General features: G+C 55.5%; 1 protein-coding gene across 2 annotated transcripts; it reads right to left on the bottom strand.

Annotated features, from left to right (window-relative positions):
• Positions 1-17,718: 17,718 nt before the first annotated feature.
• TAMALIN (trafficking regulator and scaffold protein tamalin) lies at positions 17,719-24,974 on the bottom strand (the record flags this gene model as incomplete). Of its 2 annotated transcripts, XM_079714717.1 has the most annotated exons (8): positions 17,719-18,212; positions 18,659-18,725; positions 19,273-19,339; positions 19,445-19,538; positions 20,703-20,805; positions 20,913-20,967; positions 22,574-22,623; positions 24,723-24,974. In XM_079714717.1, 8 exons carry the CDS (start codon positions 24,972-24,974, stop codon positions 17,719-17,721), a joined length of 1,182 nt encoding a protein of 393 aa, XP_079570843.1. The 2 variants fall into 2 exon arrangements, with proteins under 2 accessions (XP_079570843.1, XP_079570844.1); XM_079714718.1 differs by lacking the exons at positions 20,703-20,805; positions 20,913-20,967; positions 22,574-22,623; positions 24,723-24,974 and adding an exon at positions 20,636-20,660.
• Between the last annotated feature and the right edge of the window lie 2,616 nt (positions 24,975-27,590).

Genomic DNA, 27,590 nt, shown 5'->3' with positions numbered 1-27,590 from the left:
CCCCAACAGCAGCCCACTTAGGAGGGGCTGGCTCAGGGAAGCCAAGCCAAGGCTGGAGCAGTGGGGCGGGGGTCTGGCTGGGTGGGGCTGGGGTTACAGTGTCTGCCCCTGTGCTGGCCGGCAGGCAAGGCCCTTGGGGAACGCCCATCAGGCAGGACCAGTCCTGTGCTCTGTGGCCCCAGCCATCAGCCGCTACTCATTTTTGGAGCCACCTTAAATTATGAGCATGCTAATCAATCCCAGCACCCAGGCCAGGCCCCACGCAGCAAAGAATCTCTTCTGCATTCAAAACTCTCCAAAAGAGGCCCCATACCTCCACTCAGCCCTCATTCCAGGGGCCACATTCCTCTGCCCACCCCCAGAAATCCTTTCCCGGACCTGTCCTGAACTCCTGCTGCAACTCAGAAGCCCCTTTCTCTCCTTCTTGAAAACGATCCCAAGAATCTCTGGTTTGTCTCAAAATCACCTTCTCAGAACCTTTATATTTCTTTCCCAGATTCAAATATTAGGCCAATATGGAGATAAAGGAACCGAGTCTTCAAAAACGGCAAGGTTGGGGGTGCGGGGAGGCTGTGAGTCTGGCTTTTTCCTTCCCTCACCACCCTCCTCTCCTTCCTACCCCAGGAGTTCCTTCCAAATGGGCTTTTTAAAGAAGCCACTACCCCCACCTCCTCCTTTTCTTTTTCCAGAAATCTAACTTTTGAAATACATTTTAAAAATATTTGCCTGTGTAGGAGAAATACATTTATTTGGACAGGAAGGATAAAATTTTTTAAACGTCTCAGTTACCAGTTTTTCCATGAAGGCTTCCAGCCCACAGAGGTCTCTCCCTTCTATAAATACTTCAGCACAACTTGGCTTTATTATATACTCTCCTGTTTTATAATGAAATAAAAAACATATTAAAATATGTAATGCTAAAACACACACACCTTTGTGGCTCATGGTGTCAGACTGAGATGGTGGAAGGAACATAGGCTCAAGAGGCCTGGGATTGACACTGGTTCCAACTATTACCAACTATGTGACTTCACTTACCTTCTCTTGCCTTCAGTTTCTTCATTTGAAACAAGAATAACGACATACCCATCTCACAGAGTTGTCATTAAGAGTGCATCTTTGGGGCTTCCCTGGTGGCGCAGTGGTTGAGTCCGCCTGCCAATGCAGGGGACACGGGTTCATGCCCTGGTCCAGGAAGATCCCACATGCCGCGGAGCGGCTGGGCCCGTGAGCCATGGCCGCTGAGCCTGCGCGTCTGGAGCCTGTGCTCTGCAACGGGAGAGGCCACAACAGTGAGAGGCCTGCGTACCGCAAAAAAAAAAAAAAAAAAAAAAAAAAAAGAGTGCATCTTTGATAGTAGGTATAAGAATGCAGCAAGGAGTCTGGCACGTAGTAGCAGACCTGCCATTTCCACGCAGGAGGATTTGGGGGAAGGCAGGGCTGGGACTTTGTCTTGAAGCTGCACGTGCAAAGTACTCACCCTGGCTTTGCCAGCTGGTATGTTTATCAGGGGGCTTGAGGAGCTACACAGATGAGGGCAATGTCACCTCATTATGTCATGAGAGATGTCCAGTAAATTTCAATCCTCTTGTTGTCTCCTTGACCCTGTCAGTGGCCAAGCCAGGACCACAGCCCTAGTCTTCTGACTCCCAGACCAGTACTCTAATTTGTATGCACCATCTTGAACCTTCATAACTTAGCCTCTCCCCTTTCTACACAAATTCCAGGAACTACCACAGAGCCCACATGGCAGGTGGGAAAACTGAGGGGAGAGAAGTTCAACTCCTTTCACGGCTCAGGAGCTAGGACTAGAGGGGAAAACAGACACCCCAGCCAGTGCTGTCCCACATTCTGGGAAATGCCTAAGGGAGAGGACAAGATTTTGCCACAGAAAGATGGATCCTAGTCTGATGGGGAAGCAGGACACAAGAGGCCTCCCTGGAAGAAGCGAACATGGGCACAGTGTGAAGGGAGAGACAGGACCAGGCAAGGCAGAGAGAAGGGAGGGTATCCCATGGAGGAGAAAGACTGACCTCAAAGTTCACAGGGGTGGGGTGAAGGCAGGGTTGAGATCCTGGGGGTGCAAAGCCCCAGGACCCAGGACAATCAACCAGACCCTTAGTGGTGTTCCCCATATGCCCTTCCATCTCAAAGTAGCAGAAACTCATGACCCAACTCCACCTAGTCAGGGAGACACCACTCCACCTCACCTCCACCTTGGCCCACTGGGGGTGGTGGTAAAAGGATGTCAAGGGGGTTCCCCAGCCCATTTGGGCCCTGAAGGGACTCCCCTGTCCAGGCCCCAGCCCTCAGTGAGGAGAGGGGCTGTGGAGGGGATTCCCTTTGTGGTTCCCTTCCTTATCCTGAAGATGGAGAAATACCTGGCTGGGGTCCTCCCACCACTCCCCAGGTTTAGGAGCAATTAAAGGGCAAAAAAAAAAAAAAAAAAATGGGGGCACAAAGACAGGATCTTCCAGGGGCTGTCGCAGGGATCATGGCCTTCTACGGACAAAACCCAAAACCCCAATGAGAGTACTTGCTCTGAATTACATAAGGACGAGGAGGGGCCCCGCTGGGAGCTTTTAAAAGTGCCTCCACATTTGCTCTTCCCTAGTTGCCATGGAAGGCCATCAGGGCCAACATGAAAAAGTGGCCAAAGTCACGAGGCTGGAAGTGACAGAGCTGGAATTAATGTCAAGGTTTCTCCTAAATCCAAGCCAGGCTCTTTATTAAAAACAAACACAAATCCTCTGTAACTTTTTCTTTTAATTACAAAATCAAACTGGCTCGTTGTAAACAAATGCAAAACGTTACAGGACTGCGTGATTTACGAAGTGAGAGGCCGGTAATCCACTCCCAGAGGAGTCGAGTTTGGTAATCCTCTGCTGTCTGCTTCCAAATTCCTCTCCATGTCGCCAGAGATCAGATCTGGCCCAGCGGGCCCTCCCAGAGGGACCGGGACCGGAACGCTAGGCCGAAAGAAAGAGGGCCGGGCCCCGCTGCAGCGCTGCGGCCTCGTCAGTGCCCCACGTCGCGTTCCCGGGGGCGGCCGCGCTGCCCAGCGCCGGGCCGGGGTGGGCCGGGTGGGGCCCGGGGAAGCCGCTACCTCACGAGGCGGACCCGAGGGAGTCAGCACGGGGTCCAGCCGGGATTCCGTTGCATCACCCGGCGGCGCGGAGCAGCGGCTGGGTAAACACCGCTGCAAACCATTGGCTACCGGGCCGCCCTTCCAACCAATAGCACGAGCGTATGCAAATCAGCCATTGGGCTTTTGCTTCCTTTGGATCTGATGTGTGCAAACAGGCCTCTTTGCCAGGGTGGGGAGACCCTGGGCTGAGGAAGAAGCATGTCTCGAACTCCGTAGGGGGGCTGGTTTGCGACTTTCCATCCCAAATCTGGTCCAGCCACTCCTATGGGGAATAGAGTGTAATTAAGGGTAAGCGCCCTTAATTCTTGAGCTATCTTTCCAGTTAGACCATGCTTCTTGGAGATTCAGTGAACCTAAGAAATGATGCAAAAATTAAGTCAACTTGGAAACGAAAAGAAGGAAGAAATAAGAAATACAGAGATACAGAAAGCTGGATCGTACTTTGGAGAACATCTAGGCCAACCCTCTCGCTGGGGACACAGCAAAGAACAAAACAGACACAGTCCCTGTCTCCACCCCTACTTACAGCCCAGTTGGGGAGACTGCTGTTAAACCATCTTGCAAATAAGTACTAAGCGATGTAAAGAGAAAACGAGTTGCAGGGTGCCAATGCGATATTTAACGTGGAGCTGTAATTTACAAGTGGGGTGGTGGATAAGGGAAGTAATTTTTCTCCTTCCTCAGGAAGTAAGTTTTCAACTGAGGAATATTGATGAGGTGCAGAGTGGGGGGAAGGGCCAAGTGTTCCAGGGAGAGGCAGTATGTGGGAAAGCCCAGGGGTGGGAAAAAGCATCGTGGAGGGCCGTGTGCCAGACACTGTGCTGAGCACTTTCCTTGCTTTGTTTCTTCTTCCTTCGTTCAACAGCCCTCTCAGGTGGGTACTATTTAGTATTGAGAGAACTGAGGCTCCAAGAGGCTAAATAACATGACTAATGTCATACAGCTGAGAAAATGTAGAGGGTGGATTTGCATCCTGGCTGATGTGGCCTCAAGTCTATGCATTGAACCACTAGTTATTGCCTCCCGGATTAGAGTCTGAAGTTCAGAGAGGTGAAGTGATTTGCCTCGAATCTCATGGCTGCAACAGAGCTAGGACCCCCAGAGAGGTCTGCAGCTTTTGCACTGTGTTGGGAAGGAAGGTGGGGTTCAAGAATGAGGAGCGGGACAGGGAGGGAGGGGAGGAAGGATGGGGAGACAAAGGCTCCTCCCTGTCCAGACCTTGGCCTAGAACTCGGGGTTTACTGAAGTGAAAATAGGTAGAAGTTTTGTTTTTTTTTTAATTTTATTTATTTTTGGCTGCACTGGGTCCCCGTTGAGATGCTCGGGCTTCTCACTGCAGTGGCTTCTCTTGCTGCTGTACGCGGGCTTCAGTGGTTGTGGCACACGAGCTCAGTAGTTGTGGCCCACGGGCTTAGCTGCTCCGCAGCATGTGGGATCTTCCCGGACCAGGGCTCAAACCCGTGTCCTCTGCATTGGAAGGCGGATTCTTTACCACTGCGCCACCAGAGAAGCCCGGAAATAGGTAGAAGTTTTTAAGCGTCTTCCTCTGGGGGTCTGCTGCTAGCCAGCAGGCGGCTGCCCTGGAGACTCTGAGGGGACTGGCCCGCCAGATCAGCCCAGATTAGCCGAATCTTGTGTGCTATTCAGGTTGCCAAGCGACGCTGCTCCTCCTCCGGCTCTCACCAGATGATCCAGCTCTGGTTACCAGTGACAACTCCCAGGGGAGGGCCTGGAGAGACAGGGAGGCAGGCAGGAGAACACGGGAGGCCAAGCCCTTTCCTATACAGGTTTACCTGGCAGTGTGTGTGTGGGGGGGTATCCCTTAGCTCTCTGGCGAACTTTGGGCCTGTCTCCCCATGCCATGGGCTCAGAAATCCAGGACGCGCAGGCGCACAGGAGGGTAACGGAGCATGCGCAGCGCCTTGGCACAGGTGGGGCCTTCCAGGGAGAGCTGCTGTAGGAGCTTGGGGAGGGGGTCCTGTCCCCACACCTGAGCACCAAGAAGAGCAGCGTGTGTGTGTGTGTGTGTGTGTGTGTGTGTGTGTGTGTGTGTCTATATCTGATCATTGAGCAGGGAATCTCATCAAGCAGGAGAAGCAACTCACCAGCCTTCCATTGCTCCTTTGTAAAATTTCCCGCCCTTCTCCTGTTGGCAGGTTCCTACCTGTCACAGGGTTCTGGAGTCATGGAGTAAAGAGGTCCTAACTCCCTGGGAGTGCCCATTCTACTGAAGGATTTGGGGGAGAATAATTAGGCGATTTAACTGTTAGGTAATTTAAATCATTTCTATACTTTTAGGGAGGTTTTTTTTTTTTTCTTTTTGAGGGGTAGGAATCTTAAAGGCTAAGAATTGGAATAGCCATCCTCATAATTCTTACCATATGATCACCCTACACTGGGAGAACACCCTCCCACACCCTGGGTGGTCTTTGAAAGTCTGCCCAAGGTGCTCTCAGGAGTAGGAGTGTATGTGCCTTGTCTCTGGAGGGCTGTGTCCTTTCCAGTGGGCATCAGAGTGTGTGGGCACCTCCCTGGGTCCGGGAGTGTGGTGACAGAGCGGGCTGTGACATAGAGGCATGGGGGTGGGAGTGGCGTGTAGCCCTGGAATAATGGAGCCTGCAGCCTCCGGCATCCCCCTTCCCACCCCCAATTTCTCTGGCTCCTCTTGGGGCCCTGAGCAGAGGATGCCAAGGAGCAGAGATCCCAGCCTTCCCTGGTGCTGGCTGCAGAGATTCCAAAACACTTTCTCTGGGAGAGGCTCTGGCTCCCAGCACCCAGGGTGGCACAGTGGGCACATTGTAGCTGTGAGCTGCCTCAGCCACTTGGGCTTGAGAGTGGGACGATCCCTCAGATGCTCGCACCATAAATGTCCAGACACAGAGTCACAGAGGACAGGCAGGGCCTCCTTCCAGAGAGGGCTGTGTAACCTGAGCTGTCGGCAGGCCCTCAGGTCACCTCAGGAGAGGTCAGCTGATGTGCCTGAAGACCATTCATCATGCCCCCAGCCCAGCCCAGCCCTGCCACGGCTATTTCCAGCCTCAGGGTACGGAGCAGCTTATGTAACAGGCTGGCAGCCAGGGGCTGAGCTGGGGGCACTTGTGGCAAGGGATGGGCTGCCCCCACCTCCCACGGTCAGGCCGGCCCCTCAGAGCCCCTGTTCCACATATGGATGTGTGTGGCCGGAGCTCACAGGCCTGGGTGGAATCACTGGGGACAGCCTGGTGGCCCCCAGCACACTTTCACTTCCTCCCTCCCAACCTGGCCCAGAAGATGACCCGGCCTCCTCCCTCCCGTGGACCTGAGGCCACCAAGCAGCCTCTCCTTCACCCCTGAGCCCTGCATGGCCTCTGTTCTCTCACCCTCCCCTGAGGCTCAGAGGAAGAGCCAGGCGTGTTTGCTGCTGGCCCCTCTAACAAATGCCTCTACCCATCCCCGAAGCCCCTTTCCTGACTCCGGTGGGGACTGGGAGGTATCCCTTGGAGGTTAAGCAGCGTTCAAATACGCATGTTCACATCACGGCTTTGGGCAGGCTTTGTCAGCTTGCTGAGCCTCAGTTTCCTGTATGGGAAATGAAAAATCATGTCTCTTTTTCCGTGTGCTTGTGATCACGAGGGCTTAGGAACCCATTCTGTCAAGAGGCAGATTATTCAGGATTGAATCCCACCCAATCTGTGTGGCCTTGGGCAGTTTATTTAAGCTCTCCATGCCTCCGTTTCCTTGTGTAGAATGCAGACAGTGACATGACCCACCTCCCTGAATTGTAAGGGTCCCATGAGTTTCTACACATAAAGCACTTAGTGCCTGGCGCAGGGCAGCCCCATCTAAGTGTTGCCTATAATTAGATAACGTTTGGAGATCACTTGCCTCAGCCTTGGCTCCTAATAAGCTCTTGGTGAAAGGTAGTTATTTTTAACTTCTTTCTCCTTCACTATTTTAATCCCCTTCATAAACCCACCTTCACTTAGCCTTGCAAGTGCCCTCTAATCTCTCCTCTTTTGTTGCTAATCTGCTGCCACTACCAATAAAGGCATGTGTGAATTATATTCCCAGGTGTTTACATTCACAAAACATTTCACACACATTCCTGTTTGGCCTTCACAGCAAACCCAGGAGCCAGCCATGCAACTCCTGTCATTGCCCTCATTTTGCAGAGCTCAGGATAAGGTGTGATCTGTCCAGAAGACTCAGCTGCTAAGGGGTGTGTCCAGGTCAGCAGTCAGGGTATTCCGAAGCACGCCGGATGAGGCGGCCAGCGCATGCCAGCCCCCCATTGCCAGTGCAGATTAGCACAGGGGGCCCTCCTGCTTCCGGTCCCAGCCTGACTGAGCGCCCACAGAGTGGGAGGAGAGAGGCCTGTGGGCTTTATAAATATCTCCATCCTTGTACCAGCCCTGGGAGACCCCAAAATGCTGTGTGGTGGTGCCCTCTACTGGACAGAAGTGGCTTCTACTGGGCTGCTGCCCCTTTGAAGGAAGAAAGGCAAGTGGTAGATTTATTCATATTCACACAAAAATCTGTCCAGGGCCTACTATGTGCCAGACAGTCTCCTAGGAGCCACAGAGGTGGAGAAAAAACTCAAAAAGTCCCTACCTTCCAGGGAGATACATTTAGTGGGGAGATACAGATAAAAACATATGCAAACTTATAAGCTTTTGTACAGCAAAGGAAACCATAAACAAAACAAAAAGACAACCTACAGAATGGGAGAAAATATTTGCAAATGATGCAACCAACAAGGGGTTAAGTTCCAAAAAATACAAACAGTTCATACAACTCCATAACAAAAAAGCAAACAACCCAGTCGAAAAATGGGCAGAAGACCTAATAAGATGTTTCTCCAAAGAAGACATACAGATGGCCAACAAACACATGAAAGGATGCTCAACATCACTAATTATTAGAGAAATGCGAATCAAAATTACAATGACGTACCACCTCATACTGGTCAGAATGGCCAGCATTAAAAAGTCTACAAATAACAAATGCTGGAGAGGGTGTGGAGAAAAGGGAACCCTCCTGCACTGTTGGTGGGAATGTAAGTTGGTGCAGCCACTATGGAGAATAGTATGGAGGTTCCTCAAAAAACTAAAAGTAGAGTTGCCATATGATCCAGCAATCCCACTCCTGGGCATATATCCAGACAAAACTATAATTCAAAAAGATACATGTACTCCTATGTTCATAGCAGCACTATTCACAATAACCAAGACATGGAAACAACTTAAATATCCATTGACAGATGAATGGATAAAGAAGATGTGGTACATATACACAATGCAATACTATTCAGCCATAAAAAAGAATGAAATAATGCCATCTGCAGTAACATGGATGGACCTAGAGATTATCATACTAAGTGAAGTAAGTTAGAAAGAGAAAGACAAATACCATATGATATCACTTATATGTGGAATCTAAATATGACACAAATGAACTTATCTGCAAAACAGACTCACAGACATAGAGAACAGACTTGTGGTTGCCCAGGTGGGGATGGGGATGTGGGGGAGGGATGGAGTGGGAGTTTGGGAATAGCAGATGCAAACTATTATATATAGAATGGATACACAACAAGATCCTACTATATAGCACAGGAAATGATATTCAATATTCTGTGATAAACCATAATGGAAAAGAATATGAAAAAGAATGTATATATATGTATAACTGAATTACTTTGCTGTACAGCAGAAATTAACAAAACACTGTAAATCAACTACACTTAAATAAAATAAATTTAAAACACATATGTAGGACGTCCCTGGCAGTCCAGTGGTTGACTTCGCTTCCACTGCAAGGGGCACGGGTTCGATCCCTGGTGGAGGAACTAGGATCCCGCATGCCCCGAGGCGCGACCAAAAAAGATATGTAACATAATGCCATGTAATGAGAAGTGCTATGAAGAAAAACAGAGCAGGTCTAGAGAATGACTGGAGGCTGCTAATGATGAAGGAACAGTCAAAGAGACTTCTCTGAGGAGGCAACAAGGTAGCAGGGACCCCAGTGAAGTGAGGGGAGGCAGAGACATTTTCTGGAGAAAAAGCTAAGGAGGCCCAGGATGAGTTGGAGGGCCCCAGAAGGGGAATTTCTGGGTGGGCTGGAGGAATAATGAGACCCACGTGGCCAAGAATGGTGTCAGGGTGGGGCAAGCTCGGAGATGGAGATTTCTCCTTTCTTACCGTTATGGCACATGGAGAAGGGAGAACATCATAAGTGCTCTGAGAATCAGGCGGCTGGAGAAGAGTACTGAGCAAAACACAGGCGGCACGATAACACCGGCTAACAGGTTCTGAGCTGGCTATGCCCAGGGCTTTATCGCAAGCCTGTGAGGTGGGTACTCCCGACATTATTACCATTTTGCTGAGGAGGAAACTGAGGCTGAGAAAAGTAAACGTTATGTGGTTTGCCCAAGGACGGAAATATACAGTGACGGAGCAAGGACTTGAATCCGGGTTTGTCTGACTTCCAGAAGCAGGCTTTTACGCTGATTTGTGCCCTTGGAAAAATAAAGACAGGACATAAAACAGCATGCAGAGTATGGCCACATATGCGATATATATGTTTATTATATAATTATATTTGAATTATATAATAAATATATTTAATGCAAATGTGACCATATATATTACATGTATATTATTTTTTTAAGAAAAGACTGAAAAGCATCAAAATGTGGTGATCCCAAGGGATGAATTAAGCCTCTCCTTCCAGAAGGCGGGAGAGAACGCCTTTAGCTTTAACAACGACCACACCTCATCCTCAGATGCTCCCTTTCAGTTTACGAAGTGTCTTCTTTCACTGTCCCGCATTTGGACTTCACGACTGCTATTTCACAGGGAAGGAAGCCAAGGCTCAGGGAGACCGCGACTCTGCCGCAGACAGCCTGTAACAGAGTTGGAACCAGGACCGACATATACATAGTCGGAGTCCTGCAAGGGTCAGGTCAAGGAAAGGACAGAGAAGGCCGAGAAGTCAAGGAAGGTCCGAAAATAAGTGGCCCAGGGGGCAATGAAAGGACGCGGCGACGGAGGTGAAGCAATTCCCTGATCTGCCCAGCAGAGGGCGACACCTCCCCCAAGCTCTGCAAACCACCCGGGCCACGCCCCCCCGCAGGCACAGCCCCTCCCCGAGACCCAGGGAGCCGGGCGGAGCGGAGCGGCCGCTTTCCCCGGATTCTGAAGGGTCTGCGGGCCTTGGGGAGAGGCTTCCGGGCGCGGGGCGCGGGGCGCGGGGCGGGGGTGGTGGGACGGGACGGTGTGGGCGTCCGCAGTGGTGTCAAGGGTGCTGGGGCACCGCGCGCCGCTGTGGAGCGAGAAGGTCGCGGCGTGGGCGGGGGGAGGGGGCGCGGCGTGGCTGTGGGACTGCCTGAAGCGGCAAGACTTGCTGCTCCGGGGAGGCGGTTACTCGCTCAGGCTTTGCCACCTGCTTCCCTCCCAGCGAAACGAAACCCGGAGTCCCCTTCTCCACCCCCAGCCCAGCTAATGGCGGCCGCACCCCTTGGCTGGGACCTGCCTCCGCAACTCAGCCGTCAGCCGCTCGGCCTCAGGGTGGGCGAAGGTGGGTGCTGCCCAGCTGACTCCAGTTTGTGCACCCAAGTGGCACTCCCACCCCCACCCCATTTCAACCAAGCCCAGAACTTGAAGGTCAATCCTGAAGCCCCTAGGCAGCTCATGGGCTGCACCCCCCAACACCACCACCAGTCTGATCTCCCCCTGCTGACCCCAACTACTGGTCTAGACATGAACCCCGGCTCAGCCCCAGACTCCTCTCGCCTCCCCCCACCCCCGCCCCGGACCATTGGCTACACCCAGTCAGCCAGCAGGTCCTGGATACCTGTGTCGTATCCCTATGCCCCACTCCAACCAAGGCGGGGACATAGATGTGTCCAGTGGGCTCTCCTTGCTCCCCAAAAGCTCCCAGTTTTGGGGGAGGGGGCGGAGGCAGGGGAGTGGCCACCACACATCCCAAAACTTACACCGTGAAGCAGAAAGTGTTTCTGTGCCAGTGGGAGGCTCAGGTCCTCAGCTCCCGGAGGATGACACAGATGACAGGACCTCAGGGGGAGGCTGAGTTCAGTCAGTATTTGGAGTGCCAAGGTTCTAGGTGGGAGGGAGCTCAGAAGCCTCCGGAATCATCTTCATTCAACATCCAGTCAATAAACCCTTATTGAGGGTCTGGGGTGTTTTTAAAAAATCCTGATGCTCCAGCCCCGACCCAGAACTCCCGAATCAGAATCTTATGGGGGGACTTCCCTGGTGGCGCAGTGGTTAAGAATCCGCCTGCCAATGCAGGGAACACCGATTCGATCCCTGGTCGGGAAGATCCCACATGCTGCGGAGCAACTAAGCCCGTGAGCCACAATACTGAGCCTGCGCTCTAGAGCCCGCGAGCCACAGCTACTTAAGCCCCTCTGTGCCTAGAGCCCGTGCTCCGCAACAGGAGAAACCACGGCAATGAGAAGCCCGCGCACCGCAACGAAGAGTAGCCCCCGCTCGCCGCAACTAGAGAAAGCCCGCGTGCAGCAAAGAAGACCCAATGCAGCCAAAAAAAGAAAAAAGAATCTTATGGGGAGGCTTAGGGTCCTATCTTTGGTTAAATGTCCCCCAGGCGATTTGTTGCTATAGTTGGTAACCACTGGTCTTGCATTCACTTAACCAGAGACCATGTTCCTCAGCACCAGTGGGGCCTGATTTGGGCCTTCAATCAGGGTGAAATTTGTAGAAAGCCGAAAGTGGGACCTGGGTGGCCAGTCACTCTGGTGGGGGAAGGGAGTTGCTGAATGGACTGGCCAGCTGTGTGTGTTGGAGGGGGCCCTGTTAGTGACTCTTTAGGGAAGCAGTGGGGAAGGAGGGACAGTATTCGCATAATCTTTACTTTTCGCATAGATTTATGTGTTCTCTACTGAAAGGCTAAACTCCAGGAACGGAAAATTCGCTGCCATTTAGGAGGTGTCCCTTATAGCAGCAATTCTTTGTGTTGCAGTTTAGCAGCTGTGCTTCCTCCCCTCTCCCCCCTCCCACCCCAGTCCCGGAGCCTCCAGACCATGCGGAGTTCCCTGCAGAGAAGGTAAGCTGGTTGAAATCAGTGGAGTTGGATGACTTAAAAGTTCTGAATTCATTCTTCTCTCCCTTCAGGCCTACCTGCCTTCAGTGTGTTTTGAATGCCCCACTCATTACCAGGCCCAGGAATGGTGTCAGAGAGCTTCAAATGGGTTGTGTGGTTCCGAGGAGGCCCCGCCTTGGAAGGGCTTGGGAGCATGGCTGAAGAGGTGGGCTCGAAGGCGGGGAGCTGCCTTCACAGCACGTTGGCTGAGGAGAGGACCCTACTTCTGCCCCACCCTGTTTCCCCGAGCTCTGGGCTGAGAGGTGCAGTGTTCCGAGGTCACCACCAGGGGTCAGGCGCACCTGCTCTGTTCTCCAGCGTCTGTCTCATCTCTTGGCTATCTTATTCTCTGAGGAATCTTCCTTGGTCCCTTGCCCTTTCTCTCTCACTTCTCTCGGCCTATCACTCCCTCCTTTAGGTCATCCCATCCAGCCATCAATGCAAGACCAGGCAGGCTCCCAACTCGGCAGCCTGACGTTTCTCCCGACACTTGGAGAGTCCCACAGCCCTTCTCACTTCCCCAGCTTCACGAGTGACGGACTGGTGAGCGAAGTGTCTTCTACTGTCTCACCTTTCCCCCTGCTGCTGCCGTTCAGCTCATGTTCTCTGGTTTTGTTTCCAGGCAAAACAGGAGTGTTTATAGGTTCCCTCCTTCTAACAGGTTTTCTTATGTGTGTTCACAAAGCACTTCTCTAAACCCAAGTTCTTTTGTGACCCCCCAGAACCCAGTGCCAAGAGCCCCTCCCCACCTCACTCCAGGACAGCACCCACATCCAGGAGCCTTGAGCCCTGTGGACCTGATCTCCTCCTCCTTTTGCTGTCTGGTACACCTCAGACCCTGCTACCTCAGGTCCCACCTTTCATTTACCCTCTGTGCTCCCACCTTGCTCCCCATGAGTGAGTCTTACGGCTTTGGAGGTTCAATTCCTTGAAATGGTTCCTTACCACCTTGACCCTGTCCTCACACTCCTTCCTCCAGGAAGACCTCCCTCTCCCCAGTCTAGGCTCTAGAGACAGACAGATCTGAGAGAATGCTGGCTGAAGCAGGTACCAGCTGCGCTACCTTATCCTCTCTGATCCTCAGTTTCTTCATCTGTAGAATGGACTGTCAGATATGCTGTGAGGCCTAAGTGAGGTGATGGATGTGGACGTGCTTAGCACAGTGCTGGTACCTAGGTGATGCTCTGGGAGCCAGTCTCCTGTCCTTCCCTTCAGGACAGCTGCCACCCCCACTGTCCCCCAACTCCAGCCTGCTGTCAGGAACCTGCCTTTGTCTCTGTGCACTGGCTGCTTCCGCTCCCCCCACCGCCCCTGGGCAGAGCTCTGGCCTGGGCAGAGGGGGACGAACCAAGGGACTCAGGGCCATGCAGCCGCCATGCTGAGGGGATGGGGCAGATGCAGGGCTCTGTGGGGACCTCATATCTGAACTCCATCTGCAGGGCTGTGTCCTCAGTCCACCATGCATGAGACCTGGGGTGGCGTCCACTCTCCTCCTTCCTGGAATTATTAGGGGCCCCTTATGGCCTGGAGAGGGGGAAGGGCTCCCACAGAGTCCCCTGAGGCTTTGAGAGGACCAGAAGGCTGGTGGGAGGGGAAGGAGGGGAGGCAGGGCAGGGGGAATACCGACCACACAATATTCCAAGTCCCTGCTCCTTTCCCATCCACCCCCACCCCTCCACCAAACACGATCCCTGGGTTAATTTTTAGCATCACAGCTCTCACATTAGTCACTCCCTGTCACCCCACCTACACGGCAGGAGGCTGCTGTGCTGGTGCCGTCATTCCGTCAGCTGAGAGGTGGGATCCAGCCCCACCCTGGGCACCCCCTCACTCTCCTCGGGGTGCATACGGCCAGCCAGGAGCCCCCCTTCAGCCTGGGTAAGCGGTGCTGACATCACTGCCAACACTAGCTGCTTGGTGGGGGAGGGGAGGAACAGGCTGGTAAGAGAGGGGCTGGGAATGTATTCCGGGAGGAGAAAGCCAGGGAGGCCCTGGCAGCCCCCCACCCCCAGGAAGGTGCTAGACTATGCCCAGGCAGCTGGTCTCCTGGCAGCTGGGGGCTCTGGGAACAAAGGTGCGAGAGGGCCCCTCCCCTAGACCTGAGCCCCTGGGAGCTGCTGTTTGTCATCACTGCAGAGCAGCTGTTCAAACAGGGAGCTTGGGGAAGCTCCATTTTCTTAATCAAATGTCCTCCCTCCCCAGGACCAGGGAAGGCAGGGCAGCCAGGTGCATGTGCCCTGGCTGCAGCCGACACCCAGCCCCGAAGGGATTTGGTGAGAAGGACCCACAGATGCCAGCTACAGAGGGAGCAGGGCAGGGGCCTCCCCACCCCACCCTCCAGGGCTGAGAGGTGGGTAGGTTGCGGTCACCCCTGTGCAGGGCTGGCCCCAAGGAGGCATTCCTGTATATTGAGCACCTGCCATGTGCTAGGCTGTGTTAGTCCCTGGAGGTACAGTGTAACACAGCTGAGTTTCCTGCCTTAGAAAGGCAAAAGGCAGATACAAAAGAAGTCAGTAAAATGATCAACTGAGAGTAAGTGCTATAAGGAAAGAAAAATAGAGGGCTCAAGATAAAGAATAATGAGGAGAGGGAACTTCTTCTGATCAGATCAGGAACATCTCTTTAAGGAGGTGATGTTGAAGATGAGATCTGAGGATGGAGGAATCAGTCTTGCAGAGAAGACTATTCCAGGCAGAGGGAACAGTATGGGCAAAGGCCAGAGGCAGGAAAGAGCTTGGCATATTTGAGAATAGGACTAGAAAGAATAGTGTGGCTTAAATATGATGAGTGACATAGAAGGAGAAACGATTTGCGCTTGAAGAGAACGGCAGGGCCCAGATCCTGGAGAGCCTCGTGCAGGGCATCCCAGTATAGTCGCAGAGGTTGTGCACTGCACAGAGGCTCCCAGCTGCCAAATTGTTGGGCCCTTGTGGCTGCCGTCAACCCACAGGAAGGGATGCGTTTTTGTAATTTGTCTGCCCAGAGGGACAACACATTATGGCTAGGCCATGATAAAGAGTTTGGATTTTATTTTTTTATTCCAGGGGAAACCATAATGGGTTTTAAGCCGAGGAGGGTTGTGACCCAATTTCCTTTTTGGAAAGATCACCCTAACTGCTGTGTGAAGGGGTGGTCCAGGGGTGAGAGAGGAAGCAGGGAGCCATTCAGGAGGCAAGTGCAGTGGTGCAGGAGGGAGAGGCCTGCCTGGTGCCACTTAGACCTCTCATAACCCACCCCTTGTATGCTGATTACTGCCAGGGAGGAGCACTGGCTCAAGAGGCTCAAAACTCAGGCCCACCTCTGCCACTTACTTTCTGTGTGACCCTGGACAGGTCACTTGCCCCGGGTCACCTCAAAGAAGGTGGTGACCACCTCTTGAAGATGCTTTGAGCACACACTGTATTTATGGAGGCTCTATTATGTGCTAGCGTTGGGCAAGAAATAAAGCAGTGAGTAAGACAGGAGAGGTCCCTGAGTCCTGCTGTATGGAGTGTACATCCTAATGGGGAAGGGAGCCAGGCAAAAACCAAAACCCATCCGGGTTGAGCCAGTTTCAGATGGGGATGAGTGGTATGATGGAAATAAAACAAGGCTCTATCAAAGCAGAGGGTGCGACAGTATTTTAAACCAGATGGGACGGCCTTGGGGAGGCCAAGCTTAGTGCCAAAGGAGTCAGCTATGGACAGAGCAAGTGCAGAGACCCCCAAGGGCAGGGCATCTGAAGTGTACCATGGGCAAAGTGGCCAGAGCAGGGAGCGAGAGGGGAAGCAAGAAAATGAGGTAGGCAGGAGTCAGATATCCCTGCATAAGAGTTGGAATCTGGGCCTCCCTGGTGGCGCAGTGGTTGAGAGTCCGCCTGCCGATGCAGGGGATACGGGTTCGTGCCCCGGTCTGGGAGGATCCCATATGCCGCGGAGCGGCTGGGCCCGTGAGCCATGGCTGCTGAGCCTGCGCATCCGGAGCCTGTGCTCCGCAACGGGAGAGGCCACAACAGTGAGAGGCCCGCATACCACAAAAAAAAAAAAAAAAAAAAAAAAAAAAAAAAAAAAAAAAGAGTTGGAATCTTTTTTTTTTTTTTTTTTTTTTTTTTGCGGTACGCGGGGCTCTCACTGTTGTGGCCTCTCCCGTTGCGGAGCACGGGCTCTGGACACACAGGCTCAGCGACCATGGCTCACAGGCCTAGCCGCTCCGCAGCATGTGGGATCTTCCCGGACCGGGGCACGAACCCGTGTCCCCTGCATCAGCAGGCGGACTCTCAACCACTGCGCCACCAGGGAAGCCCAAGAGTTGGAATCTTATTCTAGGAGTGATGGGAAGCCTCTGAGGATTTCTAGAGCAATGAGTGACCAGTGATTGGGCCTGTCACAGGTTGGGTGGGTGATGGCTAAGGTCTCCTAAGCAGGAGACCCCAGACCCCTGGGAAAAAGGGTGCCAAGCAGTTGTTTACACAAGGATAGTTAAGAAGTATAGAGGAGCCTTGACCCCACCAGTTGTGGTATTTGGGGAGGGAAGTTCTAGATACATTAAACACGAGACCCAAGTTCTGAAGGGGTGTGGGGCCTCTAGTTCAGGCCCATACATGTAAGTTAAACTCTCCCAGTCTGTTTCCCTGGCTGCAGGCTCCGAGCAAATAAGATGTAAAATATAGTGTGTGTGTGTGTGTGTGTGTGTGTGCGCGCGCGCGCGCGCGCGAGCACTGGGGGTGCAGGGTGGTGGAGTCAGAGCTTGCCCGAGCCCAACCCTCCCCCTCAGGCAGTCACCACACCGACACAGATGCAAAAAACCGTCGATTTTATACAGTCTGTGGTTCAGAAGCAACAATATGCAAAACGGTGGAACAGTCTGTGCTGCCCCCATCCCTCCAAGACATGCCCATTCCTGTCCCCCAAGGGGCAGAGGACCCAGGACCCCTGCCGGGCAAGACCCCACTTAGTTACAGGCTCCTGGGAGGGGCCAAGCCCTTAGGGGTCAAGGCTGGGAGTGAGGGGGACCAGCGCTGGTTAACTGGAACTATGTCTGTGGGGGGATGGGGAAACGACTGGGCATAGGCCATTTCTCCCCAAGGACAAGGGTGGGGAGCAAGTAAAGCTGAGGAGAGGGCTTCGTGGGACAGGGTCCTCTCACCCGGAGAAGGGGTTTTCTTGGACACCCCACAAGGCACTACTGACCCAGATGTAGGATGGCACGCCCCATCTTTGGCCCCCGAACCTCTCCCAACCCCGAGCTCCCCTAGTTCTCCCGTGCCCACCTCCCACTGTGGTTTTGGGGAGGAGTAAAGGGGCCTGGGGCTCGGGTTCATTCACCACTCTGCACAAGCCAGGAAGGCAGGCCAGCTGGGGCTGGCGAGGACCCTCTCCCGCCGCCTTGGGCTCCCGGAGTCTCCTCGGCCAGGCGCCCGCCCCCGCCCCCTTTTTGCACTGGCTGGAAAGAATAAATAAATAAATACCTTCCCCCGCCCGCCCCCGCCCCTACAGCTGGCTCTCCTCCTCCTCCAGGGAGCGGTTGAGTCCGGGGATGAACTTGAGCAGCCGCCGGCGGAAGCTGCGATACTTCGTTTTGCGCAGGCCGGGGCCGCACAGGGCCTGCTCGCGGGCCTCAGTCCAGAGAGCGCTCGGCGCGCCCACGCCGCCGCCGCCCCCGGGGCCCGCGCACCGCACGCTGGCGCTGCGGCTCAGCACCGCCCGGGGCCCGGGGGCCAGAGCGTCGGCGGGGCCCGGGCCGGGCGCGCGCGCGGGGGGCGGGGGCGGCGGGGGCTCAGGCGGTTCAGCGCCCCCGAAGAAGCACGTGTGGTAGACGGCGTCGTCCGCGTCGCCCCCGGCCCGCCGCGCGCCGCCGCGGGAGCCCCCGGGGGCGGCCAGCAGAGGCCCGAAGGGCAGTGAGCCCGGGAGCAGGCCCGCACCGTACAGGCTGGAGCGCACGGACTCCAGCGTGTCATAGATGCTCGGGTCCTTCACCACGAGGCCTGCCGGGGCAGAAGACACGAGGGAGAGCCGTCAGAGGGCACGGGTAGGAGACCTCAGCTCCTTCCTGTTGACCATCTGTGTGGCCCTTGGGCAAGTCACAACCTTGAACCTCACTTCTCTTGTCTGTAAAACAGGAATTACACACTCAGATCCTTATGAGGATCACTTATGACACAAGAGCCACGGAAGGGGTCTGAACCAAACTCTTGGAGCCTTCCTGTTCCCATCTGTAAAATGGAGATTTTCCTTTCCTTCAGGGGACAACTGTAAGAATAAACTAAAAATGTGTGTGCATCAGCCTGGGGCAGCATTGTACCCAAAGCAGTAGCTCAACAAACCTTTCTTCACTTTGGAGGGGGAAGTAACCCACTAGTTCTGAGGGGGAAGCAGGAATGGGGGTATCAGTAGGGGTGCAAGTGGCCCTTCACACCCCTAATCTACTCACCGTGCACCAGCCGCTGCTCCTGCACCATTAGGGACCTGTATTCTCCCCACTTCTCATACAGGGTTTGCTGTAAGAGACACCCCCCGCCTCACTGTCAGGAGCTAGCAAGAAACTAGCAGGAGGTGGGTACAGACTGAGGGATCAGGGAGTACATAGAAGAAACCTTAAGGTTAAAAGGAGGTTCAGGACTTCCCTGGTGGTGCAGTGGTTAAGAATCCGCCTGCCAGTGCAGGGGACGCGGATTCCAGTCCTGGTCCGTGAAGATACTACATGCCGCTGAGCAGCCTAAGCCCGTGCGCCACAACTACTGAGCCTGCGCTCTAGAGACCGCGTGCCACAACTACTGAAGCCTGCACGCCTAGAGCCCGTGCCCCGCAACAAGAGAAGCCAACACGATGAGAAGCCCGCGCACGGCAATGAAGAGTAGCCCCGGCTTGCCGCAACTAGAGAAAGGCCGCGTGCAGCAACGAAGACCCAACGCAGCCAAATAAATAAATAAATAAAATAAAAGGAGGTTCAAGCAGATAAATGACCCCTAAAAAAGAGTGGGGCCAGTAGGGGCAGGGGCTTGGGAAGAGGAGGGTGGCGACTGGATGTTATCTGGGCTGCTTTACCTTCAGGTACTGCAGACGAGCCTCCAGTTCCGCCTTCCGAATTGATGTCCCATACAGAGTTTCCAGTCTGAGGAGGTTGGGGAATCAAAGGCTGAGTGGGCCCACAGGGTGGGGAAACACTGAGAGAAGCTGAGCTCAGGAATCCCCCAGGGACCGCAGGACTTGGACGTACCTGAGAACGTTGCCAGACGCCTTAATGATGTCAACAATTTCCCGATGCCGGATGCCTTCCACGTTCAGGCCGTTGACACTAGCGATGGTGTCCCCTGCCAGGCAGAGAGGGGATCAGAATCTGCTCCACGGGGCATGTGAAAGAATTCCAGCCACCTTCGCCAGAAAGGGTAGGGGTAATAACCCCACAAAATTCTCCTGAACTCCCTACCCCCAGTCATGGTTCTGGGGAGATCTTATCCAGGCGCGGCACCCCAGCATAGGGGCCAAGGCCCTCAGACACCCACATTCTCACCTCACTCTCAGGAAGCTCTGTCCTCAAAGGCTGAGCCCTCCTGGCAAGCCTGGGCTGCCCCCAGAGCTGGTTATTTTGGTCCAGCCCACAGGCTGTCATGAGACCCAGCCAAGACAGGAAGGGGGCAGGGTGAGTAGCACCAAGCTGGGAATTAACACCGGCCTCAGGCATAAAAAGCCTCAGCCTCTCATACCCTGGGCCACTGCAGAGCCCCCTGACCTCAGGCAGAGCAAGGCACCATCTCTGAGGGCCCATTTCCCATCTGGAAAAGGGGGTGTGGACCCCTGCGGTGGCTACCATGGGGATTAGGAGGGAGGGTGGATGTGAAACTACTTTGCAAAGTTGCAATACACCACTAGCTACCAGGGGCTGCTGGTAAATAGGCAGGGAGGTAAGGGCTTAGGGAAGGAAATGGTGACAGGACTGGGTGGGGGTCAGTTTGTGCAGTCGCAGGCTGTCCCTTCGTGGGACTTGGGACTCTAGATTTGGCCAATCCGAAGGGTCTCCTACCGGTGGCACCATTTCCTTGTTAGAGGAAGTATCACAGGTGCCCCAGTTTTGCGCCAGGTTGGGAGCAAGATAGGCCCTGATCCTCAATATCAAGCAGATCTAAGGGAGTTGTTCCACCCCACCTCCTGCCCATGCTGGATTGCCAGATCGCCAGGGGGAGGAAAAACAGCAGCAGCAACACCTGCCATTTACCAGGCCCTGGCTCTGTGCCCAGGGAATTCTCTCCCCACACTGACGAGAGGACGTGTTATTGCCCCCAATTTGCAGATGGGACTGCTCAGCATCACACAGTAAATGGCAAATTTGCCTAAGTCCAATCCATTCTTCTTTCTGGTCTTCTCAAAATAGGAGGAGGAAGGGAAATTGTTTTCAGAAGAGATTTCTTACCCCCTCTGCTTGGGAGTAAGGTCATACCCCTTTTCCCAGAACCCTGTGTCTCGGGTTCATGCCCCACCTGGTGTGAGCCCAGCCAGCTGAGCAGGGCTGGACTCATGAACCCGGCAGACAAAGGTCACCATCTCCACGCGCTGCTCCTCCCGGTGGTGAAGGCCATAAGTCTGTAATAAACAAGGGGACCCTCAGCCCAGGGGTGGGGCGAGATTCATCCATCCCTCTGACCAGCCTCCCAAGCCATCCCTCCCCCTCTGCACTCAGCTTCTCCCACCTGGATCTCAAAGCCGAAGGTCTGGTTCTCCTCCTTCTCCAAAGTCAGCACTTTCCTGCAGGAGACACAGGGGCCATCTCATCAAGACTGTCAGGATTAAAAGGAGCTTGCCAGTCCCATAGCATGGCCCTCCGCTAATGCTGGGAGTCTGCTCTGGAACATCCAGGCAGGGCTCACTGTCTCCAGGGACAAGTCACACTCATCACAGGTTGTCGGAATGTCCTTTTCCCATTCGCAGCTGAAATCAGCTTCATTGAGCCACACAGCATCAATCCAGTCCCTGGTGGGGGAGGCACTGGAACAGCTGACCCCCAGAGCCGGTGGACTAGCTGAGTTTTTCAGCCACACTCCCAGCCTTCTAGTGAGCCCCAGAATACTACTTGCTGACTAGCTGAGGCCCCAAATTCGGCCACAGCCTGGAGCACCGTCCGCTCCAGAGCCCTGGGGAGAGGGCTGGCCCCACCCCCAGAGGCCAGTCACGAGGCTGAGTCCAGACCACAGCTGCTCCTCCCAGCTGCGGTGAGGCCAGCCCACCAGATGTGAGGGCTGGGGGGGGAGGGGAGCCTCGAGGCCGCCCCTTCCCGCACTGCAGGCCTGCCCACTGGACACAATGGTCTGGAGTAGCTCCAGATTCTCGTCTGCTGGGGGAGCCCAGAGTTTCCTCTGCCCACCCCCACACCCCCTTCCTTCCCGCCCAGCCAGAGGCAGAGTGAAAGCGGCCTGCAAAGGCCCCTTCAAGCCTCACGGCCTCAGAAGGGCCCTGCAGACCCAGGCCTCTCAGTGCCCAACCTGACCCACATACCCCCCAAATGCTGAGCGGCAACTCCCAGCCCCAGCCTGAGCCCCTCCCTACTTTGAACGCAGGCCTTTCCCCCTCTACGTGTATTGGGGCGGGGAGCAGGGTGACTTCTGTGTCTACTCCAGTGCTCTCTGGTTTTCTGGAAGGGTTGGCAAACTTTTTCTGCAAAGGGTCAGACAGTAAATATTTTAGCCTTTCTTTTCCAGACCTAAATTATTTGACAGCCTCCGTCCTATATTGTTCTTTGTTTTTATTTGTACAACCCTTTCGAAATATAAAAACAACTCTTAGCTCAAGGCCAGTCTGGCCGGTGGGCCATAGTCTGCTGATCCATTTTGGAAGAAGCCGGCCCCAAATCAGGATGCGACGTGGACAGAGTGGGGCCTGAGTCAGCAACTACTTCTGCCCTCGCCTCAGACCCTTCCTAAGAGGCCACCACAGGATGGGCCAGCAGAGGACTGAGATTTTGGATGCAGGGGCAGACAGACTGGAGCAGCTGGACATAGCTTGGCCATGGTTTGGGCCCTCGGAGTGTGCTGGGCTGGGAGGGCTCAGGGTAGCCCCGAAGACTTCTCCTGCTTCCCTCCTCCCAGATCCAGATCTCTCCGGGGAGGGGTAACTGGCAGGGACTGGGGGTGGGTTGAGGAGCACCTGATGACTCAAAAGTCCCTGTCTCCTTCCTCTGCCACCCCCTTCACACAGCCCACACCTCCACCTGCCCTCATTCCTAGCAAGGGTGCTGTGCTGAGAGGGTGGGAGAATGACTCCCCCCTGGCTGGGCTGAGATGCTGTGTCGTGCTGCCCCCAACCCAGCGCCTCACCCTTTTGGACCAGGGCAGGGGCTGGGGTAATGGTGACTCACCGCTGCTGTTCAGGACTCTGGCTGAGATTCTTCCAGCGCAGTCCTGAGCCCTGGGTGGGAAGGAGAGTCAGGAAGGAGCAGGTGAGAGGGAGCTGTCCTGGAGCAGATGGTGAGAGCCCTCCTTTGGGGGTTTCTCACCTGGGCTCCGGCCCTAGACCCAGCACCCCATTTCCTGTTGCCTGTGTGTCTGGCCCCAGCTCCACACTTACTCTGGTCCCGGGGTAGCTATCTGCAGAGTGCCACTGTCAGCACCATTCCACAGCTTTCTCCCTAAGCTCTATCCCCTCAGCCGGGAGGACTGTGGGGGTACAACAGTCTCCTGGGTTCCAGATGCATGAACCTCTAAGCCCTGTGCTGTTTCCTAACCTGGAGGGTAGGGGGTTTCATTACTCTAGATAGAACAGTCTCCACCCCCAGGGTGCACGTCTGCGGCGGCTCAGGCCCCCTAGACCCCACAAGCTGAAGCAGGGGCTCTTCCCAGATGTTATTCAGGGAAGGGCAGGGGGCCCCTGGGCTTGCCTATCAAAACACTCCAGAGGCCCCTGGGCCGGTCAGGTCTCTCCTAATTTCTCATTCACGCAGAGTGGCTCAGGGGAGCCGGGGTCAGAGGCCCAGGTCTGGAGGGCTGGACTCTCAGCCTGAGCATGGAAAGGCCGGGGACAGAGGGGCCTAGCCTCCTCCCTCAAAGTAGACTGTTTCAGGGACCAACTATGGAGTCCAGCTGCAGGTGGCCAACTGTGCCCAGCTCCACCTGGGTCTCTCAACATTGCCATATATTTTGTTGCTTTCTGGGACAAAAACAAAAAAACAAAACCTTGGATCTCAAATTTGTCCATAAGTCTCACTATACTTAAGGAGAGACATTGGGAGTTCCTTTTTTTTTGGCATGGCAGATGACAGAGCTGAGGGTCCCTCCCTCTTTTGGGTCCTTGAGAAACTAAAGCAGTCTCTCTCCCTCCCTAAATTATTGATCCTTGGAAGAAGCCCAGTCCCAGACCAGCCCTTGTCCTGTGTGCCCCAAACAGCCCAGGGCCTTCCTGGTCGGTGCCCTTGTTAACCCTCCCCCTAGGCTGCCCCAAGGCCAGGAAGAGAAGGAAACCCTCCTTCTCCAGAACCAAAGATTGGCCTCAGGGGTGGGGACAATTCCCAAATGGGCCAAGGAGGAAGGACTGGGCCGCATAGAGAGACCCCTTTGTCTTTCCACCCGATTTTCATAAAATGCAAATTCTCAACAAGCTGTTCATTGTGTTGGGGGGAGCCAGGGGCCAGGGGGAGAGGAGGGGGGCTGAGCTGGGAAAGGCCACCAGCCCCCTCTCCTTAACCTGGGTCTTGAGTTCCCCCTTCTGAGTGCCCGGGTGCCCCTCAGGCCAGAGGAAGAGCCCTGCGCAGGGGGAGACTCAAAGGGCGGGCGCGGCCCGCATCCTTCCTGCCCCGCAGGCGCCCTGCGACCCCTCCCACCGCGTCCGGTCGCGGCTGACTTCCAGGGAGCTGTGGCCTCGAGCCCCGCACCTCAGACGCAGGGCAAGGCGGCAGGCCCCGAGTCCAGGAATCCGGGCGTCCCCTCGGAAGGGTCGGCGGCGCCGCACGCACTTCCCCCGCTAGAAGGCACGCGGCGCGTCCGCCGCCCCTCCCCACCTGGAACCCGCGTACTCTCAACTTGACTGGGCGAGCGGCGGGACCCCAGCCCGAGGCCTCCCCGCTCCCACGGAAGAATCCCGGGCGAGGCGTCCTGGGGACTTCGAGACGCCTGGACGCGGGGAGGCGGGGCTCGGGGGTGGCCGAAGACCAGCTGGGGCGAGGGGAAAGGGACCTGGGGAGGTGGCAGGAAGGAGAGCAGCGAGACGGGGCGGGGGCGCATGGGGAGTGGAGAGCCGCCAGGTCGGGGGCGGCGTGGAGCCGGGGTCGCGGGTATGGGGGATTGATTGCTCCTTCTGAGCAGAGGGTCGAGGGGACCCAGCAGGATCTGAACGTGTCCGTGGGGGATCAGCGGGCTGGGGAGGAATGGGGGGACTCGGGGACCCCAAGAGAATGGTGTGGGGGTCGGCAGGCGCGAATGGGGGCTGCTGCGGGTTGCGCGGGTCCTGAGGAAGGGACACCGGAGGGTACCGAGAGCCGGGGGGGGGGCCGCGGGAGTTGGGGGGATACGCACCTTTCGGCGGGGCAGGGTACCCCCGGACACGGCGAGCGCGCGATACAGCTCGGCCGGGTGATAGTCCTCCAGCGCCGCGTACAGCTCGTCCCCGGGGGTCCCAGGGCTGGCGGCTGCGGCAGGGGGGCCCGAGGCCGGGGTCGGGGTCGGAGGGGCTGGAGCAGCTTCCGAGTCGGGGGCCGGGGCAGCGGGGTCTGGGGCGGCCGCTGCCTCCTCTTTCTGCTGCAGCTTCCTGAGTCGGCGGAGGGTCATGGCTCCGGCGCCCCTCGGAGGCGGCGCTCGCTCCGCACGGCGAGGAAGGCAGCGACTCGCGGATGCCAGCCGGGAGGGTGGTGTGTCGCCTCCTTTTATAGGCTCGGGGAGCGGGGCGGGCGGGGAGCGGCCTCGCGGGGCCTCGCCCCCCGGCACGGCCGGCTCCGCCCCCCCGCCGGAGGCGGGGCGCTGTCCCGGAGCCCCGCCCACAGCTCCCGAGGCATGCCAGGCTGGGGAAACTCTTGGGGACAGGAGCGCTCAATAGGGGGAAAAGCTAGCCGCGGAGGGGGGGGGGGGGGTCCAGGGCATCCCGGGGCGGAGCATGGGTCTCCGTGATACCCGAGGGACGGGGAGCCTGTGAAGGGGCTTGTGCACGAGATTTGAAAATTTAGGGATGGATATCTTTGGAGATTCAAGGAGTCTGGCCGTGGAGCGACCGTAGAAGTCCTTAGGGGGAGGTTTGGAGGCCGCCCAGAGTAAGATTCTAGGAGACCCAAGAGGCTGCAGGAGACTTTAGGCAAGGAGAGGGAGGCAGGGGGAGGGGTGAGGTCCCTGATGGGAGGGAAGAGATGGCCCTGAACTAACTGTGCAGAAGCCGCTAGGGAGTGAAAGGGTCCAGGATTTCCCCCTTACACAGCTGTCCCAGAAGAGTTCAAAGAGGCTGCCTCTCCTTCCCATGTCATGGGGAAAGGGAAGAGGGGGAAACCCAAAAAGTAGTAGACTTAATTCTGGCCTGTCCCCTCAGAAGATCAGGAGTTGTTCCTCCTGGATAAACCTTTCCTCACCTCCTGATGTTGGAGCTCAGATATCCTTTTCCCAGCCGATAGATCCTTACTATGGGGTTGACTCATGGCAGGGGATGTGACCGCGCTGAGTGGGTGCTCAGGGTTGGGGGATGGTGCTCAGTCATTATCTGACCTTTTTTGGGGAGCATCTTCCCCCCACCCCCGGCTGTGTTGCCGGTGGCTGCCAGGCCATGGGAGAGGTGGGAATGGCCCAGCTGAAGTCTCTGTCATCAGTGGTACCCGAATAAGAAGTGAGAGGAGGAAGTGGAAGGCCAGGTCTGTCATCTAAAGAGTGGCCAGCCACCACAGGGCGTCAGCATCACAAGCTGGGGGCTCCACATCCCGACGTCTGCCACTGAACAGAAGCCAGGAATGTCCACATTGTCCCCTCCTCCAGTGTTCCCAAATCTGTTATGCCTTTATAGCTGACATTTATTGTGCTGTGCACACTGTTCTGTGTATTCTTTTACATCTTTTACATCCATGAATGAATTCATTTGGTCTTCATAACAACTCTATGAAATAGATACCATTGTCATCCCTTACAGAGGAGGAAACTGAGGCCCAGAGAGGTTAAGTAACTTGCTTTAGGTCACTCAGTGGCAGAGCTGATTCGAACCCGGGCAGCCTGGTTGCAGAGCTTGCAATCTAACCCCTATGTGATGCTGTCTTCCGCTGTTCTTCATTCACCCTATGTTGAAGCCCTGCTCCGGGCCAGGTTACAGAGGCTCTTGGTCAGGTAGGGAGTGATACATGCACCGGTGCTGTGTTAGATGCATGGCCTGCGGAGTACAGAGGGGCTAGTGGCCCATCAGCCTGGGGAGGCCAGGAAAGGCTTTCTGTCTCCTGTCTCTCTCAGTCCATGGGTCTGTCTCCGTCTTCTTGCTTCCTAGTCTCCTTGACTCTGTCTGTGTCTTCCCCACCCCCAGGGCCCTGGGGCCCCAGCCCCTACAGGAGGTGTGGGGGGGAGGGGGTGCTTCTCCACCCCGCAGTGATTACACAAGTCCAGATGGCAGGATGCTTCTTGGGTGGGGGGCAGGGTGTGGATTGGGGACTGCCACGAGCCAAGTGCTAGCTCCCTTAGTGCCTTCCTCACCCTCCTCCCACCTTCCCCCTTGGCATCACCAAGTGGCCATCAGCTGAGGGGCCGAGGGGGCGTTGGTGGGGAAACACGGGACTCTATTGTGAAGCATTAGCACAGATGGACCCCTGGACCGTCTGCTGCCTGCTCCTGACAGCCGGCGTCTGCAGCGGGGGTGGGGATGGGGAGGCGGGCAAAGGCAGCAGAGGCAATGGTTTCTATCCTCCTCACTCCGTGCTTATTCCTGAAGGGACCCTCAAAAGGGCATCTTGTGAGCTCTTCTGTACCGCCACCCCACCTATCCCAGAGGGTTACCTAAGGGACACCTCCTTGCCTGAAACCTGGAGGAGCAGACAACACGGGTGTCACAGCACCTGTGTCTGCCAGCCCTGTTGAGACATTCCTCCTTCAGACTGACGTGGAGACAGAGACTGCCCATCAGTATCCAGGCCAGTCTGCCTCCCGACCTCCAAGTCAGAGAACAGCACCAGAGAAGTGAAGCTCACACCAGTTTCCACCTCCTGCCAGGCAGGGTACCCTAGAGAACCCCAGAGTAAAGGTGGGCCCAGGAGATGCAAGTTCTGTCACGTTCATTGCATGATTTCCTCAAACCCTAGAACTTCAGAGCCGGGAAGGGCCCCGTGGTTCAGAAAGGACACCAAGTGGTCCAAGCCCTTATTCAACGGAGGAGGCGAACTGAAGCCAACCAGGGAGGGAAAGACGGTGGCAGAACAGGCACTAGAACCCACT

This window comes from Hyperoodon ampullatus, assembly GCF_949752795.1.
Source record: "Hyperoodon ampullatus genome assembly, chromosome: 11".
In the NCBI taxonomy this organism is placed as follows: domain Eukaryota; kingdom Metazoa; phylum Chordata; class Mammalia; order Artiodactyla; family Ziphiidae; genus Hyperoodon; species Hyperoodon ampullatus.
This window is presented reverse-complemented; position numbering and strand designations above follow the sequence as displayed.